Source organism: Euprymna scolopes, chromosome 43, assembly GCF_053919585.1.
Source record: "Euprymna scolopes isolate OS-2025 chromosome 43, ASM5391958v1, whole genome shotgun sequence".
NCBI classification, from domain to species: domain Eukaryota; kingdom Metazoa; phylum Mollusca; class Cephalopoda; order Sepiida; family Sepiolidae; genus Euprymna; species Euprymna scolopes.
In genome coordinates this window covers 47,847,786-47,864,391 of record NC_136524.1, presented here as the reverse complement: position 1 = coordinate 47,864,391, position 16,606 = coordinate 47,847,786, and the positions used below count along the sequence as shown (strand labels likewise).

Genomic DNA, 16,606 nt, shown 5'->3' with positions numbered 1-16,606 from the left:
TTGATAAGTGGTGATCACTGTGTAAAAAAAAAAAAAAAAAAAAAAAAAAACCCTCAGTTTTCACTAATTGTCTTTGAAAATGTTTCCATTAATAATTGATTCTCTACCTTATTATTCATAATTTTTGCATTTGTTCATTATTGTAACATGACAATTAAGTAGTTATTTTCAAACCTTGCTATTATACTGGAGAAGTGCAGACTGTTTTTAATGCTCTTTAAAGAGTGTGAGGCTATATTGAGTTTGGAAAAGTGATTGATTAAAGAATAGCTGAATAATGGAATGACTGGTGTTCAAGAATAACAAACTACAGTCAGATAGTTTTACTCAAATAATTTTTATTTAATTGAAAGTTAAATAATAGGTAAGATTATAATTTAAAATCTAAAATAAAAATTTGATTTAATGTAGATCCCCTTTTGAAGAGAACTTATTTGTTTTTGTGTGTGTTTATTTATTTATTTTTTTTTTTAGTTTGGGAACTTGATTAAATTATTGTATAATTGTTTGGTTGAAAAAGCCAAAAAGTGCAAATATCAGTTCTGATAGTTCAATCCTCAATGAGGGTGACACTCAAAATACCATTGTGATTTACTTAGGACTTCTACTCAGCTATCGCTGACAGAACGAAAGCATGCGACCCCTTGTGCATTAAATGCTTCGTTTGAAATTCCGTGAAGATTCCTCAAGTCTGATAAGATACACCTGAAGAATGTCAGACCGAAATGTGAAAGTAATATTCAAGTTGCAAACAGTAGTCAGAAGAATCCAAATAATGAGATTAACTTAATGTGTGTGGATGTATGTTTCCTATAAATAGAAAGATTAGAGAATCTACATAAAAATTAAGTGCATTATCTAAAATTTGTTGGAGAAGGCAGTACAAATCTTGCAAAATCTCTAATTGTACTCCTTAACGGGGCTATGAGTGCAAAGTTATTCATACTTGTCTTTTATTTTTATTTTTTTCCAAAGAGACCACCACTTATCAAGGCCCAGAGGCCACCTGAGGATAAAGGTTAGAGTGTACAGTGGTGAAAAGGACAATATCATAGTAATTGTTAGAAGTGTAAATTTGGTAAATTAGATTACTTAAAGAGAACGGCTCATCAAGAACTTGTTTACGTTGGGCTTGAAGACAACCATATTGTCAGCTGGAAGGAGGTAAATGGAAGAGTTCTACAGGTGTGCAGTTCTAAGAAAGAAGCTTGGACTACGTAAAGGAAAGCCACTTGAAGAATATGAGAGTTTGTTTTAAGGAGGTAAGCCATGTATACATGATGCATTGAGACAACATGGCTTTTTTACTTATCCATCACGCCTTGTATCAGTCGAAGCAACATGGGAGGCCAAAGGAACTGGAAAATGTAGACAAAAAGATAAATGCAACAAAATACAGATTAATGGCTGAAGTTAATCATAACATAAAAATTAACCCAAAAAATGTTTCAGATATTCAGTTCTAAAATATATCAAAATAATGTAACTTGAAGGATTGCGTTGTTTTTAGATGGAATACTCTTTCAACATCTGAGAAGAAGCTCCTAAGAGTACTCTTTCCTGCTTAAACAGGGTACAAAACTATCTTTGTAATCTAGCAGGTGAGGACCTTTTTGCCTCCTTGCTTCCCCTTTCTTACAGAAGAGACATTGCAATTCTATCTATACTTTTAGGGTAGATGCTCGACTGAGTTCCAATCTATGATGCCCCCCTCCCCGTAAAATTGTTTTGTAACAAATACTCATCAACAATTTCCCTTACTTTTCCTGTTCTAAAATTAAACAAAAATTCCATGAACAGAGCTTCTTTCCGAGATCTGTTCATCTGTGGAATATAATACTATGGAGCTACTTCCCAGCTAACTATAACATGTTTGTTCTCAAGTCTAATATGAATAAATTCTTGTCCTATTATATAATTAGACCTACTCAATTTTCACCATTACTAATCGTCATAGTTTTGTCTCACTGTCTACCTTACCTAACATTCATTAACCCTTATCCTAGAGTAGCCTACGGGCCTTAATAAGCAGTGACTCTAAAGTAAAAAAAAAAAAAAAAAAAAAAAGCATGGAGAACAATGCTTTAAAGCCCTCAACATCTATCATTCTCTGTCCCCACTGCAGCAGAATTTGGCGAAGGTTTAAATTAAGGCTAGTCAATTGAAAAGAGGAATGACTTTCGAAAATATCTATAAAAAAAGCGACCCCTCCTTGTAGAAAAGTGCCCAGTTGAGGGTGAAGGAATTAATGTTTTTAGCCAATTTTTCAATATTTGTCGTCTGAAAGATCGAGCTTCAAAATGATACTGATCTCGTAAAAATCTGTCACCCCTGTCGAAAGTTTTAGGCAGTCATTTAAATAGACAAGTGAGATTTATATAATAAATGTAATCTTCTTTTTTGGGGTGATACACCAATTCCAACGCTTCTTTAATAATTCAATTTCATTTTTTTAGAACAATTTGTCTTTAGCAGTTTCCAATATGACTTAATTGGAGCTAAATCTCTTTCCCTGAACTATTCTTTTTAGATCTACAAACAGTTTTAGTTTATAGGGTGAAGTGCATTTCATGTAGTTTTGCCATCATTGTGATTGCTCTGACATGAATTGTTTTGGTGGAAGAGTATTTTTTTCTTTTCTTCAATTAAGTCTGTTTTTTTTTTTTTTTTTTTTTTCTCTTCAAATGCACCAATAATGCACTATAATATTTGTTAATGGTGGTTCTTTATTTCTCAGAGTAATCTATAAACAAAACACCTTGCACATCCCAAAATACTAAGCACAAAACCTTACCTGCTGATGTTTTCATTTTTGATCAGTTTTGATGACTTTCACCTGCTGTTGTTCACTCAGCTGACTGCAGATTTAACTCGCGAGTGAAATGACAAATCCATGTTTCATCCAATGTATTATATATTGATGGCAAAACTCGTTTTTGTTGCATTGAAACATTTTCAAGCAATGCTGTGACTCATCCGTCCGTTTAGATTGACTGAACAAACATGGTATCGAATATGAACAGTTTTCTCCTTGACAAGTGTTCATGCAAACTGCCTTTTGATATCTTCAACTTCTCTACTATCTCATACAACTTCGATTTATGTCACTGTCAATAATTTTCCCTACTCTTTATCTGTACCTAAATCAAAACATGGATTCCATGAACAAAGCTTCTTTCTTAGAAATGCACACTTGTGGAACTCTCTTCCATTTGCCCGTTTCCCACCTGACTACAACTTGGATGTCTTCAAGTCCCAAATTCCTGATAAACCGCCCCTTAAAGTAAGACACTTTATCAAATCTCCATTACTAACGATTACTACGATATTATCCCATTGATTACTGTACACGCAATAACCCTTATCCCCAAGTGGCTTCCGGGCCTTGATAAGTGGTGACTACCATGTAAAAAAAAAAAAAAAAAAAAAGCCAAAACAAGTTTTTACTTTTTAATGTTTTTTGGGACAAAGCTGGCAGATTTGGATGACATGAAAGTTCAGCATAGTTTATATCTGTACAGCCATGCTTAAAATCAGCACACCATCTCTTTATTGTTTTAGACAGAACAGTCGAATAACCACTGCTTTGCTTAAACAGTATTTTTTTTTTTTTTTTTTTAAATCAGAAAGCTTTATCAACACATGAAATTCAGATTTCTTCACTGCTTTGTCAGTTTGTAATGGCAGTTTTACTTAAATAATTGTAATTTGTAAACTAATTATCCAATTAAGCCCAAATTTTGACATGTACTATTTTAATACTTTGTAAATATCATATGGATTTTTTTATAAGTTGTGTTGGCCCAGGAATCATTAAGTGATTTATAATTTAGAAAGTTTTTTTATAGTCTCACATCATTTGCTACACACCTCCTACATGACGCTACATCATCAGTAACAATAAATAAATTTTTATATCCAATTTAAATAAATGTACTAACCTTTGATATTCATATTTCCTGTGTACTTTTTCTTTTGCATGAACATAACGTTTGATTCTTTTATTTTACTGCTCCTTATTATTCGCCCATGTGGTGTTATTAATATTATAAACTTTTTGTTTTATATATATATTAGCGAGTGGTACCGGGTGTTTGGAGGTGTGTGTGGAAACTCCGGAGGGTGGGGGGGGGGGGGGTGTTAAAAAAAAAAAGTGCGACGTTAACGATTGCCCCACAGCAAGATGCTAATGGAAACACGTTTGAATTTATTTAATTACTTGGATTTGGCAGGTGCCCATTTTAATGAGTTAATGAGGTCAAGTTTGACTGCGGGATTTTTATTTTCCCAAGATGTTATAGGAAAAAGACTAGCAGCGAGCGACAAATGTTGAATATTTATCTTCCTGAAATCGAGAAAATTAAATAGACAGGCGAGCTTCGTTGTTTACTGTGAGATATTACGATTTATATGTGATATAAAAAGTTTTAAAAAGTTGTGGAGCGAGCGACTGCTTCTCTGAAAGAAGCCTTTTGTTGACATACAGAAAAAGCGAACACACATACATACATACATTTTCGCTTTTATATATATATATATATATATATATATATATATAGCATTACGAGTTGATTTTTTTTATTTTTAGATAATTTTTATTTTATCAACTTGCATGAAAAGAACTATGTAAAAGATGCTTAAAACCGTTTGAATTATGCAAATACCAGCAGTAATTCAAAAGTTATGAGAATTTTAAGTGCCAAAATTTAGGCTTTTCTGTGGACATTTTTCTTTAGAAAAAATGGGCTAAATTACAGACCTCAACATTTCAAGAAATTCGGTAATTTTCGCCACCATTTATTTTTCAAGCTATTCTCATGAAACTTGGCACTCTTATGTAAAATTGTGTGTTCTTTCTGATTATGCAGCCAAATTTGATGTATCTCTTTACCATAAGCCATGAATAATTCGGATGTACAAATTTCATTTTTTTTTTAACTCAGCGCATGGTATCATACAGTGGGGTGTCTATTTGTGAACAAAACTAAGTATTATAGTAGTATTTAAATATAGCTTTATTGAGAATAGGCATTTTCCTGCCTCCTCACCAAAGGAGAGCTTAATCTTGGGTGTAACCATTGAATGCCTAAAGAGCATTCATGGCCGGTATTTACTACTCCCCTCCAAGTAAAAAAAAAAAAAAAAAAAAAAAAAAAAAAAAAGTAGATATGAATTAATCTCAGAAATCAATCGAAGAAAATTTTTCATATAGATTTTGGTTTTCTGTAAAAGATGAAATTTCCTTAGTTGACCAGAACTTATGCATTTTGGGACCAGTTCAATTTTCAATTTTCTAAATCCTCTCTATTTGGCCCAAAATATACCCCTATTTTCTGAAATGCAACCATAAATCGTACTCTACATGAATCGCCGATGTAACTTTCACAGTACGAGGATACCAGGAATCCTGATAAGCAACAATAGGTGTGTCAGAAACTTTGTGAAAATATTGAATAATTCGACCCCCTGTTTTTCCAAGCTTATAACTACTTGAAAAATGTAATTCAAGCCCTAATTTTTTTTTTTTCAATTAAAGAAGCAAGGACCAAGGTTTCATTTAAAAAAAAAAAAAAAAAAAAAAAAAAAAAACCGATTAAAAAAAAAAAACAGTTTTAAACTTCGGATTTTACAGGTAAATTTCTAAAAAAAACACTACTTTTTTTGTTTTAAATTTAAATATAGTATTTATTGATTTTTTTATCTTCAATTTGTGATATATAAAACTTTGAGTAAATTAATTATTTACTTTTTGATAGATATTTCAAAATGGGGGAGAGGTGTGAATTAAAAAAAAAACGTTTGTCTAAAATATTATATTCTGTTTATTGGAAAGAGCATAAAATTTTCACATTGACCCTGAAAACATTGTAAAAATAGAATCAATAGAAAAATTTTGATAGATTTTTAAAGTTTAAAAATTGAAAAATACTGAACTCGTAAAATTCAATTAATTTCATTGCTATTTTTTAAAAAAATAAAAAAATATTTCTATTACTTTTTATACAACTTTAATAGTTTATTTTGGAAGTATAATCCATAAAGAAAATAAACAACCCACTTTTAAAAGAGAAATTACAAGTTCTTTATATTTTCTTAGCAGTTTCCTGTTAGGGGTGTCAAAAATTCCTACAAAAATTCTGATACACCTAAAGCAACAACTATATATTCACCAGTTGATGGTAATTTTTGTCATTTCTATTCTGTTTTAACTGAAAATTCAATTATGTAAACAAAGAAATAAAACAGTAATTTTTTACCTTGTTTCCACCTTAACATTTAAAATGATTACATTTATAGGTTTTAGGGTATACTGAAAATGAATAACGCATTTAAATTTTATGCAAATAGGTAGTTTTCTGGATATTAAGCAATGTCGTTTCTTATGTTATCGCTGGTGGCCATCTTGGTACATGCAAGCACACAAACGCAACCCCAAGAAACTATGCACAAACGCACATACCAAGATGGCCACCAGCAATAGCGTAAGAAATGACATTACTTAATATCCGGAAAGCTTCTTATTTGCAGAAAATTTAAATGCAGTATTCGTTTTCAACATACCCGAAAATTTTTAAAGGTAGTCATTTTAAAGAAAAATGTTCAGGTGGAAACAAGGTAAAAATTTACAAAATGCATCACAATGAAATTATTATTATTATTATTAGTTAGATATCCACAGTTAAAAATAAAAACTGGTTTATTTTACAGATTCGAAAAAATGGTCTTGACAATGAAGTAAAAATAAGTTCAAGTTTCAAGATATCTTTTTTATTTGATTGTTTGGTGAAAGTATAAAATAGTTAACAAAACACCCTACCTTCCCCATGTTAAGAATGGGTTTCTGAATAATGTTATTATTTCAGCATGGTAGCATAAGTGCACATGTATCTTTTATTTGTTACTAGTGTGAGTATCCAGCATTGCCCGGGTGTTTAGAGGTGTGTGTTGGGGTGGTGGTGTTTAAATCAAAGTAAAAGAATAAGCGAAGTAATAACGCTGCTTAAATATTATATAAAAAAAGGCAATGTTAAAACTTCTTTAAAAAATCGGAAAAACGACAACAAAAAAATGCGAATGTGATGCAAAAGAAAACGAACGTGATGCAAAACGATGTTAAATTTTTTTTTTAAATCTGAAAAATAAAAACAGCAAACGCAAAAAATGGCATAAATAACCCTATTTCAATATAGTATTGTTTGGAAATCAAATTTGAAAAACTTGAAAATAATTTTTTTAAATTGACAAGCTCAGAATACAAAATGACTAGTCTAATAAGATGAAAGCAGAAAAACAGTTTTCTATTAAGAGAATACTTTAGTCAGTTCAGCGCATTATGTTAGCATTAGCACTTAGCGAGCCATTTATCTGTTAATTTCTATAAAAGATGACATTTTAAAGAAATTTCTGCACAATTAATAATTATCAAATGTTTACATATTATACATGAAAATAATTCTGAAACTATTATTTATATGAAAACGGATGATATATGCCGATTTATCTTATCAATTTTGAAATCTTCTTCGTCAACTTTGCTCGGTCGTAATTTTGCTTCCTGTGGTCGTAAAAATAAAAATCAAAGACTAGTAGAGATGGACTTCTTTGTTTATATAGCCTGTAAAATTTCAACCATATCCAATCAAATTTAACCCTGTGCGTATGTATCCAAACATAACGTATGAAATATAAACAGTGAAAAAATAGTTTTCCTTTTTGTTATTTTTTACCGTTTTTTTTCATTTTTAACTTGGAGCATAAAAATATTGAACGCATAAAAGAAAAATAAATTAACATAATTGGAAAGCTTATTTTATTCTTTTTCCATTAATGTAATTCTTTTAAAAATTGACTCACAAATAAAAAAGATATGACTTGTTGAAGCACATTAGGTATGTAATATTGCCGATGTCCACAAAAATACAGCATACGCTTGTAATGCTAATATATATGCGTATATATATATATATATATATATATATATATATATGTATTATATATACAGTAAAGCCTCAGGATACGGTATTAAAAATTAGTAACAAAATATAGTACAGCATATAATACACATGTCTATAATCAAAGAACATTCTAAATAACGCCGTAAGGTGGGGCAAATACTTCATTGTATTCCACATTGTAACTAGAAAAAAAAACATATCCTAGGGCCACCATATTCCGGGGTTCTACTGTTTGTGTGTGTATATATATATATATATATATATATATATATATATGTTTCCAAATGGCATAATGTAAGAAAACTATAAGGTATTTGCAGCTTCTGTCCCAATTTTCTGATTTTTTAATCATGTCCTTTTGGTGGATTGATTGTTGCTTTTTCTTCTGATAAGTAAAGGGCAAAATAGATTCACCGATTGATATAATGATTAAGTGATTGCATTTTGTGCTACGAAACAGATACTGTAAAGAATTGTAAATGTCAACTGAATTAAAGGAATAAATTGTAAGATGGTCAACAACATGAAATTGGGAATATAGACTTTTGTCATTAATTCACCATATTGCTCTGTAATTACATTGAGCTTTTTAAATAAGGATTGGTATATATTAAAAGGAAATATAAGTGAATAAAGAATATTTCCACAGAAATATGACATTTTTCTACTTAATAACCTATAAGCACCAAAATGTTTATTCCGCTTTAGTGAAGACTAGCCCTGTCTAATATCATTAAACCAGTAGTGACAATACCACTCTTATTATCCCTATTCATTTTCTTCCTCACGAGGGCAGTTAGACACAAGGTTGGTTTCTAATGAAGAAAATCTAGCTTTCAAAAAAGTCATTCTGAATTTGAGACAAAAAATAGAAATTACCTTAATTTAGAAGATTTTCTTTTTCACTAACCAAGAACAGAGAAAGGTAAATGTAGTATCAGAACACATACTACACTTTGCTCTTAGCTAAACAGTCAGGCAAACTTGTTCTGTTGTAATCTTTTTCAAAGCAGCTTGTCTTATCTAATGACGAAACGGTATTTTGCACAATTCAAAAAAAAAAAATGATTGCCTTTTTACTTCTAACTAAAGGTAATTTGTCTGATTATAAAATTATTTTTTTAAAAAAAACTTATTTTGTCATTTTATTTCTGATTTCAATAAATGATTAGCAATTAGAAAAATGTGTAAATCATGTATAGCCAACACACACACTTGAAATGATAGCATGATTTCATTAATATTGGTCTTTATAACTCTAAAAATGAGAGTAACTTTCGTGTGATGGAACAGGGAGACATAAATATGCATTTCTCTTTACGTTTATGATTTTTTGAGATAAGGATTGATAATTTGTGTTTGTATTCATCCGACTACTGTTCTCATCTTCAGTGTTATTCTCACATTTTGATCAGTATAACCTCCAACCTTCAAGTGTATTTTGTCGAACTCTGATATTTTTCTGTGAAACTCTGGAATCTGGATTAAACTTTGAATGGAGCCCTTTATTTAATTGCTGGGTGGAGTATGCCCTCGTTCGGTCGGTTTTTGAGTGTCGCCCCACACTGAGGATTGAACTTTGTACCAAAAGAGTATAATTTTACAACTGAATCTTACAAAGTACTTTATCCACTATGCCACAGGTCCGCAAGATCCACCTTAAGATGGTCGGAAGTTACATTGACCAAAACGTGAAAATAGCACAAAACGAGAACAGTAATCTGAAAAATCCAAAAAATACAAACATTTCACTTTATTATAGAATGGAGGATATAAAATTTAATGTTTTGCATTCATTCATATTTTTTTTAATTTTTAACATTTTTTATTTATCTATTTTTTTTTAATGTTTTTTTTTTTTTATTAGAATGCGAAAAAGAAAAGTTCAGGAAATACTGAAAATCATCCACCTACCACACAGTTGACAAAGATCAAGTACTCCGGTCCTACGCATATTAAGAAGGATAAACGCCAGAATTCTTCAAGGTTCAATGTTTCAAAGAACAGGGAGTTACAGAAATTAACACCAATGAAAGGTGAGTTGTTAAAACACTGAATATACAGTACAATTTCTAATTCTTATATGAATAAACAATTAAACAATTAGATAAGAAAAAAGAAATTATAAACCAACTACAAAGTACAAATTGTAATTCTTTAAGTGAATAATTATAAGCTGCAGTTCTGCACCTGCTGCTGCTCTACTTCCTTTTCTATTCTTTCTGTTTGCCTCCTCTGCTCTCATAGTCTCCTCAGTATTTAAAGTTGAATATTTTTTAGTTGTAATGTGGAAACATTAGTTTCTCCATTCTCAGGACACAACCTGTTCCTCATAGGTTCATAAACATTACCACCTGTACTGAAGAGCCTCTCCTTCTCTACAGATGAAAGTAGTGCGCTTAAATATTTTGAAGCCAATTTACTCAGCGTTGGTAAGGTCTCCTGTGTCTTCTTCCACCATTTAAATTGATCATCACCTCTTGCGAGTAGTGATAAAGCTAGGTAATGGTAAAGTTCTTTTGTGCACTTAACCATAGTGGACTTATTCCTTTTGAGGTTAGATTGTGATTCTTGTATTTCTGTTGTAGTTGCAGTCTCTAGGGTTAACTCAGCTTCTACCTGCTCTAAGTTTTGATTTGTTACTGTAGATTTATTTAAAACTAATTCATCGAACAGGCTTGAAAGAGATACAGTTTTACTTTCACTTTGATCTTCTTGACCCTCAACAGAGTTTGGAGAAGAGTATGAAATGCCTTCAATAAATTGTCATACGTTTTTTCATAGTAAACACATGAAACTCTAGTCCTCTTTGGAATAATCTCCTCTGGCTACGATTCCAACAACTTCTGGAAAGCCCCATGGAAGTTCTCTTGTGTGAGCATGTCATTGACCCTCGTCACAGCCTTTTTCATCTCCTTAATTGTCTCATAACGACACCCTCTAAAGTTTTCCTTGAGTTTAAGGAAAACCAAAAGTCACAGGGAGCAAGGTATGAACTCTAGGGAACTCTAGGGAGGGTGAGGATCTGTCATGATGCTCCTCTTGGTCAAATAGTCTGTGACAAGGATGGCGTTGTGGATTGTCCTGATGGAAATGCCACTGACCCGATTTAAAGAGTACTAGTCTCTTCCTGAAATTCCTTAAAACCTCAACATATTATTTCTTGTTAACTGTCCAGTATGAACCCAGTGCATTCAGATCATGTCCATGCTGCCAAAGAAAAAGAATTATAAGTTTCTTGGTGGGTTTGCTCTTCTTGAGTCGGGGAAAGCCAGCATGCTTACACTAGGAACTTTCTCTCTTTGTCATAGTAGTAAATCCAGCTTTCATTGCAGGTCACCAGAACTGCGGAATCTGAATTGATCAGCTCGACCATATCCCTGCTGTCATCTTTTTGATCTTCTCTGAGCACCCTTAGGGCAAACTTTGTGCAAATCTGCATCCTCAGTTCTTTGCGAATAATTGTGTGAACAGTTCCCACACTGCCATCAAACTGTACACTTGTTGTCTCTTTAAACACACAACAGTCTTTATCCATGAAATTCTTTGTTTGGCCAATAAACTCTAGTGTTCTGACTTCCTTACTCCTCCCACACCTTTGACCATCCCTTACAGATTCCCCGTCTTCCTTGAATCTATTATGCTATTCAAAAACTGATGCTTGATTCATGCAAAATGGTCCAAAAACTGTCTGAAGCATTCCATAGTTCCTGGTATTTTTTCCAAGTTTAAAACAGAATTTTATTGCATATTATTCCTCTAAAGTGTCCATACGTATTGAACTTTCAAGCATCTACAACAATTTTAAATCCCTGTACAAAAAAAGTCTGGAAACTTATTGAAGACACCATGTATCCTGCTGATCATTATCATCAGCAGAAAGTAGATGTAAAATCCAATTCTTAAGTGTTTTCCATGTCAGTCGTTTGAAATTTAAATTTGAATCTTGGATCTAAGAAAGTAGACACACACAAGTTTTTATCATTTAGATAGGATGAAAATCTTGTTTCCATTGATTCATTAAATTGTTCAACAATGGTAAGGATTCTGCTAGAGTCACAAATATCAGAATTAGATTGGACAGCTTTTGAAAGAAATAACCTCAAAGCTAAAATTGTAGGTATTATCATTGATATGGTTAATATTCTGTAACTTGCTTCTTAGGGATTTCTTCAAATGGACTCAGTAACTGGACAATTTTTTGAACAGGTTCCACTTGGTAGGTTGTTAAGGTAGGAATCTTATCAACAGTATACATTACAAGAGCATTATCTGTTGTAGCTGTCCAAATATCTGTAGATCCTAAAATGCTAATTTCAGCAAGAAATCGGCCAATTATCAAAGACTGATTAATCGGTAATTAGTGATTTGCCAATTTGCTAATCATATTCCTATATATATATATAGTAAGTTTTGAAAATGTATATGGCAATTAAGCTACACATAATTTCCCATGTTTCATCTGCTTGAGGATTCGTCAGCCTTAAGTTTTTTGTTTTTTTTAACGCTTGCATTATTATGAAGCAATAAAAAATTATTTTCACAAAATTCTGTGATAAAACTTGTAGAAAGACATTCCAAGAATTATTCTAAGAAATTTAAAAAATAAGTTTATTTTTAGTGTTTTGTGATAAAAATAGTGTAAAAAAATTAATATCATTTAAAGAAATGTAGATTTTTTTTTTTTTTTTTTTTTAATGGTTTGTGATAAAACAAGTGTCACAAAAAAAAAAAACTTTAGAAACGTAAAAAATAAAAATAAAAATTATTTTTGTTGTTTCATGATAATCCAAGAGGTTTTAAAACTAAAATAATTTTTGGAAATAATATTTCTATATGGTTATGTATTTAGTTTCATGCTTAGTGACTTCTGTTTGCATCAATTGTGTCCATCTTTGTTTTGGGAGTGCAAGTGTTGGAGATTACCCTATAGCCTTTGTTCTGCTGATAAATTATTTCCTTTTCTTTTTCTCCCCTCTCTAAGATTTTTTTTTTTTTTTTCTGGAGGGTTTGTTGATAGTATCACAATGTGCATTGTAATTTATAGATCGTCAGGTTTTTGGCTAAATTCTGCATTCTGGTGCTACCAGATCAGGCTGTCTATTGACTTCCTGAGACAAAATGCACCTACATCGATTTTCTGTTTTTGTTTTCTATTTTCTTTTGTAAAACTTAATTATGTTCTGCAAAAACAAAAACAACCCCCTTCCCCTCTCCTTTCTTTTTCCTTCCCTACTTACCAACCCCGTCGCCCCCCCCCCCTTTTGCCCTGTTGGTGGGGCACTAGAATAAGCCGACTGCCCCCCTGCAGTTAGCCGTGGTTGCTACCTGTAATGCCTTAGGACGTGATCCTGGTCATTGAGCTAACTTAGACCTGGGTGCATAAAAGTCTAGGCACTGCAACACATTACTTCGGCCCTTACTTCGGCTAGACGAGCGGTCGGAGAGGCCCGATCTGACCAATCGGCCAGTCACACCAAGCCCTAGCACTTACACCCAAAGTACCAACTACCACAACAAAAAATGAAACTTAAAGTACTCCCATCATTTTAATTTTTCTTCCTCCACAACAAAAAATAGGCAAACCAAGTAAGTGCTAGAAGGCGGTGGCAAGGGTCAATCAATTGGAAAGACCAGAACTCAACACTCTATCTGAGCAAATGTATTTTGAACAGAAAATATAGTGTTTGAGAACTCCTTACCAAAAGAGTATATCCTCCACGTAGCCCCGACATGGTCAAGGCGAATAGGTTTCCCCCTTACTATGCCCCAATTTTGGAATGCGAGGTGGGTAGGGAGCGTGGTTGATGAAAAATAAATCCCAAAATCCATGGCTGATAAAAACAAAAGCATCCCCCTCAAAACCCTTAAAAGAAACCATTCCTCTGACCTCTCAAGCTCAGATAAAGAACAAAAATTCAAAACTAGAAAAACCGTTCCAACTATAGACGAAGGAAACTTCTCACGATTCTTGGTTATTGAATTAATCGAAAATAAAAAAATTGGAAATTTATCACCTTTCCTAATAGAAAAGACATTATCCACAAAAAGTAAACCAAAAATGATAAAAAAAACAAGATGCAAATCCACTAATTGAAATAACCAATCTTAGAGATGCTCAATCTCTACTCAAAATGAAGAACTTCCATGAGTACAAGTGCAAAGTCTTTCCCTATAAAACACTAAACACTTCCAAAGGAGTAATTCGAAGTTATGAACTATCGCTAGCAATTGAAGAAGAAATAAAAACCGAATTAGAAAAACAAGGAGTAATCATCCGCATAAACATAAAAAGAAACAATAAAATAATAACCACCAACACCTACATATTAACGTTTAACAAACCAACAATACCTAAACCAATAAAAATTGGTTACTTAAATGTAAAAGTAGACCAATGTATCCCAGCCCCATTAAGATGTTTCCATTGCCAAAAATATGGACATCATAAAGAAGCCTGTAAAGGAATAAAAATATGTGGAAAATGCGGCAACACCGAAGAAAAATGCATAAATGAGGTGAAATGCGCTAACTGCAAAGAAGATCACCTGGTCTTCTTTAAAATATGCAAAACATATAAAAAAGAGAAATCATAGAAGTAAAGTACAAAAAAAAAGACAACCTTTTCAGAAGCCAGAAAAATAGTTGAGACGTACATGGAAGACAACACATATGCTGAAATAACAAAAAAAGACAACTAAACCATGCCAACATAATGAAATACATGATCAATATAGGGAACTGATAAACAAACTGATTACATTAAATATTAAAGAATGGCCAGAATTTCAAAATAGCCTAAAAGAAAAATACTTAAATCTGGTAAACAAAATAGAAATAACAAATCCACACAAAGAAAATAATATTCCATCCACAACAGAACCATTAAAAAAATTATCACAGAAACCAACAAAACAACCACCAGAAATTAATAAAAAACATAAGCAATGATAAAACAGCAAATAAAGAACGTTCCAGAAAAGAAGAAATCCAAACAATAGACACTCAAAATAGATTCCAAATTCTAGAAAAAATGGAAACCGAAAATACCCTAGATAAAAAAAAAGAAACCAAACAAGTAATCAAGAGGGGAAAAAATGAACAAGAAGCCAAAACGGCAACATCTCAAGCAAGATCCAGATCGACGTCCAGATCCAAACAAAAAAAAGAAAAAACCCAGTAAAACTCAAACTCTGACGAAAGATAAACCCTCTACTTCTAAAGAGATGGAAATAAACAACCTCATGGATAGAAAAAACACAAATTATCCAATGGAATTGTCATGGAATAAGATCTAACTATAATGAACTTCTTATACTTATCTCACTCTTCAACCCAGCCATTGTTTGCTTACAAGAAACCTTCCTACAAAACAATAACCATTTCAAAACACCAAACTATGAACAATATAACTATTTCCATAACACAGGCCTTCGTGCTAATGGAGGCACCTCAATTCTTGTAAGGAATAACATACCTCAAAGCAATTTCTCTGTCAAAACAAATCTCCAAGCAAACTCAAGTCATATTACACAAAACAATTACAATCTGCTCGATATACCTCCCTCCTCAAGAACCAATATACCTCGATATACCTCCCTCCTCAACCAATATACCTCGATATACCTCCCTCCTCAAGAACCAATAAATGAAAATGAATTAGAAAATTTAATAAAACAACTACCTTCCCCATTCATTCTTGTAGGAGACTTTAACTGCCACAGTACGTTATGGGGATGCGAAGTCACAAACTCAAAAGGAAACATAATTGAACAATTAATTAACAAAAATAACTTGTGCCTTCTCAATCAAAAAAATCCTGCATACTTAACATAAACTTTAACTCCAAAAACCAAGAGTTTTACAAATGAAATCTTCTCACTCAATGAACTAGAAACCGCCATAGAAAAATCCCATAACTCAGCTGTAGGACCAGATGAAGTGCACTACAGCTTCCTTAAAGAAATTCTACGCAAATCATTAAAACTCCTCAAAATTTATAATAAAATATGGGAAACAAAAGATTTCCCAACTTCATGGAAAAATGCAACAATAATACCGATACCCAAACTGGGAAAAGATACATCAAACCCAGAAAACTACAGACCAATAGCTCTCACAAGCTGCCTATGCAAAACGTTCGAAAGAATGATTAACTACGTCTTATATGGTATCTAGATGATAACAAAATAATTTCTGAAATCCAATGTGGATACCAAGAAAATTGAGGATGTATAGACCACATCACTAACCTCGAAAATTACATCAGAGAAGCTTTTCTCAATAAGGAACACATAACATCTGTTTTTTTCGATCTTGAGAAAGCATATGAAACTACCTGGAAACACAGTATCATAAAAGATCTTCACAACATCGGACTAAGAGGCAGATTACCTGAATTCATAAAAAACTTCCTAACAGACAGATCTTTCCAAGTTTGCATAGACTGGACTTTATCAGACCCACAAAATCAAGAAGTGGCCCAAGGCAGCATATTATCAACAACTATCTTTAACATAAAAATCAATAACATTATAAAAGAACTCTCTCCTGATATACATAGCTCCTTATATGTAGATGACTGCTCAATCAGCTACAGATCTAAATACATTCACACTATTGAAAGAAAACTACAACATAAATAAAATTAA

General features: G+C 32.2%; 1 protein-coding gene across 5 annotated transcripts in view; it reads left to right on the top strand.

Moving 5' to 3' along the window:
- LOC145268323 (serine/threonine-protein phosphatase 2A 56 kDa regulatory subunit delta isoform-like) overlaps positions 1–16,606 on the top strand; it is a 243,045-nt gene that overhangs the window by 95,601 nt on the left and 130,838 nt on the right. For all 5 annotated transcript variants that reach the window (XM_080123811.1, XM_080123810.1, XM_080123812.1 and 2 more), the window contains one exon: positions 9,823–9,991. In XM_080123811.1, the coding sequence (XP_079979937.1) occupies positions 9,823–9,991 (169 nt within the window). The remainder of the gene's footprint in view (positions 1–9,822; positions 9,992–16,606) is intronic.